Here is a 3,542-nt window from a genome sequence, read left to right on the forward strand (position 1 = left end):
CGGATCTTATTATAATAATACTGTCCCTTAATCTGCATCGAACCACAACACTGACATTTAGTGCAGAGATCAGCTCATTTGCATTTTAAAGGACACACCCCAAAACGCCGCACTTTTGCTCACACCTAACAAAGTGTCAATTTTAACATGTTTTAATAAATTATTTATATGATATTGAGCTAAAACTTCACACATGTACTCTGAGGACACCAAAGATTTATTTGACATCTTAAAAAAAGTCTTGTGAAATGTCCCCTTTAAATATTACGAGTTTTCTTGACATTTGAAAATTGAATCAAGGCATTATATGTCATTCAAATATAATAAGCCTAAATAAATGCCTCAAGTTGGAGGTTCAGTCTGATGGGTATATCTTGCTTTTTATCAAGGCTGAGGTTGGGGATCTTGGGCGTGAAAAGGTTGGTGACCACCGCTATAGCATGACCTCATCTTAATATCAGCCTGTACGATCCTGGAGGCCATTGATTGCCACAGCCGAACCCTGATCACCTCGACTCCCACACGAGGACTGACCTCTCTGGCTCAGGTAGTCCCGGTAGTTACGCGTCAGCAGCGTGTAGAGCAGCGGGTTGATGCAGCTGTTGCCGTACGTCAGGCAGGTAACGAAGAAGTTGACGTACGTGTGAGCGGCAGGCGACAGCGAACGCAGAGATTCGGACGAAAAGAGCTTTGCCATCTGCCAACCCCAGAAAGGCAGGAAACACGCCCAGTACACCACCACGATACAGAAGATCATTCCCACAACTCTGAGCTTCAGTTTCCGTCTCCGCACGGACGTCGAAGATCGTCTTCCGCTCGTCCCTCGCTGGGCCAGGCTGCTCTGTGCTGCCCAGTAGTGTCGGGCAAGACCGGCGTAGAGTCCCACCATCAGCAGGCCGGGCAGTAGCATGCTGGTGACGAACAGGGCGGTGAGATAAGCTTTGAATGCCTCGGGGGTCCACGTGGGAAAGCAGATGCGTTTGACGAGCCCCACCGCGCCCGGCCGCCCCTCTCTCAGACGGATCATGACCATCATGGGAAATGTCAGGACAAATGCCGCTGCCCAGATGCCCAATGCCATCAGCCAGTGACCGCGGATGGTCGAACGGCGCGCTCCAAAAGGGGTCGCCACGGCCCGGTATCGCTCTAGACTCATGGCGACCAGGACGAATACACTGGCGTGCATGGTGAGGAGATCCAGGCTCAAGAGCAGCCTGCAGCCCAATTCCCCAAAGAACCAATCATGGGCGAAGTACGTGCACACCACAAACGGGATGGTGCCCAGGTAGAGCAAGTCGGCCAATGCCAGGTTTATAATGAAGACGTACATGGATCTGGCACGCCGTAACGTGGTCGAGTGCATTATGACCAGGGTGTACAGGTTTCCTGCCACGCCCAAAATACACATGGTTACCAGTGTGGCCCCCAGGAACGGAGTCACCCACACACCACTACCACCCACACTGCTGCCCCCCGCCACGCTGCTGTTAGACATTTGACTCATTATTCACAGATGAGAGAGATTTCTGGGTAAATAACTAAACTTTTTCTATCAGACTGAAGGTAACACTGAAGTTATGTTTTCAATTCCATCAAAGACGAGTCTTTGTCCAAATCACCAACATTAAATTAGCACATGAACATGGAAATATAGGAAAAGTCACAACGCAAAGTCCCAAACATACCCATGACCCAAAACCGCTCCAATCTGATTCATTCCAAACCAACCCTCCATCCTCAACTTTAAACATAATCCAAAGGTTTTCTGCTCCGGGTCTCCTGCTGGTGTCTGATGTGTCCATCCAGCTCAGTCTTAGTACTTTTGTCTGCACAACTCTCTTTGATTTTTCTGGGTTTATTCTCTCTCTCTCTCTCTCTCTCTCTCTCCTCTCTCTCTCTCTCTCTCTCTCTCTCTCTCTCTCTCTCTCAGTTAGGTGTAATATAACATTCATCATTAGCTTGAATCACGAGAGCTTCACACACTCCTGTGACAGACAGCCTCTCAATAACCATTCATTCACACTTATGTACAAACACGTACACATGCATTCATATCGTCAGCCGTATATATTTAAATATATGTAAACTTATTAGAAATCACACATTACAAACTCAAAACTCAGTCTCATGAAAACACCATCAATTATTTGAAAGGCAATGCTAGTTCTAATAACACAAACACAGGTCCTGAATGATTATTGGTCAGTCCAGGTGTCTTAAAGGTACACTCCACTTTTTTTGAAAATATGCTTACTTTCCAGCTCCCCTAGAGTTAAACATTTGATTCTTACCTTTTTGGAATCCATTCAGCTGATCTCCGGGTCTGGCGCTACCACTTTTAGCATAGCTTAGCACAATCCATTGAATCTGATTAGACTTTAGCATCACGCTACAAAATATCCAAAGAGTTTCGATATTTTTCCTATTTAATACTTGACTCTTCTGTAGTTACATCGTGTACTAAGACAACTAAAAGTTGGCATTTTCTAGACAGATATGGCTAGAAAGAGATATTACGCACTGCCCGAAAATAGTCCCCTTGGTTACTTTCAATGGCAGGGAACTATTTTCGGGCAGTGCGTAATATCACTACGCCTGCATCAGCAAAATCCTTGATTATTACGCCAGAATGAGAATATAGTTCATAACCATATCTGCCACGAAAATCACAACTTTTAATTTTCAAAGTTTTAAATAAGAAAAATATTGAAAGTCTTTGGTTATTTGTTAGCGTGATGCTAATGGTCTAATCAGATTCAATGGATTGTGCTAAGCTATGCTAAAAGTGCTAACGCCAGACCTGGAGATCAGCTGAATGGATTCCAAAACTGTAAAAGTCAAATGTTTAACTCTAGAGGAGCTGGACAATGAGAATATTTTCAAAAAAAGTGAAGTGTCCCTTTAATATAGTAATGAAAGTAGGGTTAACTTACAGATAGATAAACCCTGAACTCTCAAATTTTTTTAATGTGAGAGACCACAAACATGATGAGTAATGTTTATTTTAATGTTATTTTACACTGTCTTATCAGTATAATTGTGTTGTGTGTAGAAGTGTTTGATTTCAGTGAATATTATTTTGCACTGTATTGCACTGTAACTATTTGGTTGACCCCCATTTAATATTTGGGTTTTTACACAATGACTTTGAATTGTTTGGGGATTATTTTCAGTACAGTTAGTGATGGAGTCATATTCATGGACCTTCTTTCAATCTACAGCCTCCAGAGCAGTCATCATTTATAATGTCAAGTGTTATATGGGTACCAGTAAAGGGTTTGAAACACTACAGGGATTGCTGAAGTGCAGTCTGAACAATAATCTATAGATGATCCTACATTATCTTCTTATATTTAACCAGTTTAAAGATTGGTCTTTATATTTAGTCTTACACTTCTGTGCGTACATTTAATACAATGTGAAAAGCTCAGTAACAGGTGCTTTAATAAAAGACAATCTCACTTCTTACCTCTGATGTTTCTGTTGTTTGTCTGTCCTCCTCTTTCTGTCCTGACATCTCTTAGACTGTTTTTGTGCAATCT

General features: G+C 42.7%; 1 protein-coding gene across 1 annotated transcript; it reads right to left on the minus strand.

The window, feature by feature from the left end:
* Nucleotides 1-374: 374 nt before the first annotated feature.
* Nucleotides 375-1,853, minus strand: LOC141363405 (urotensin-2 receptor-like). The gene has a single exon (XM_073866075.1). The coding sequence runs from the start codon at nt 1,502-1,504 to the stop codon at nt 458-460; it is 1,047 nt and encodes a 348-aa protein (XP_073722176.1). The 5' UTR covers nt 1,505-1,853; the 3' UTR covers nt 375-457.
* Between the last annotated feature and the right edge of the window lie 1,689 nt (nt 1,854-3,542).

The sequence above is a fragment of the Misgurnus anguillicaudatus genome, unplaced genomic scaffold, assembly GCF_027580225.2.
Source record: "Misgurnus anguillicaudatus unplaced genomic scaffold, ASM2758022v2 HiC_scaffold_34, whole genome shotgun sequence".
Classification (NCBI taxonomy): Eukaryota; Metazoa; Chordata; class Actinopteri; order Cypriniformes; family Cobitidae; genus Misgurnus; species Misgurnus anguillicaudatus.

Bases quoted from the DNA above. Each gene is read 5' to 3' on its own strand.
- LOC141363405 (XM_073866075.1), bottom strand. From the start codon at position 1,504: ATGAGTCAAATGTCTAACAGCAGCGTGGCGGGGGGCAGCAGTGTGGGT.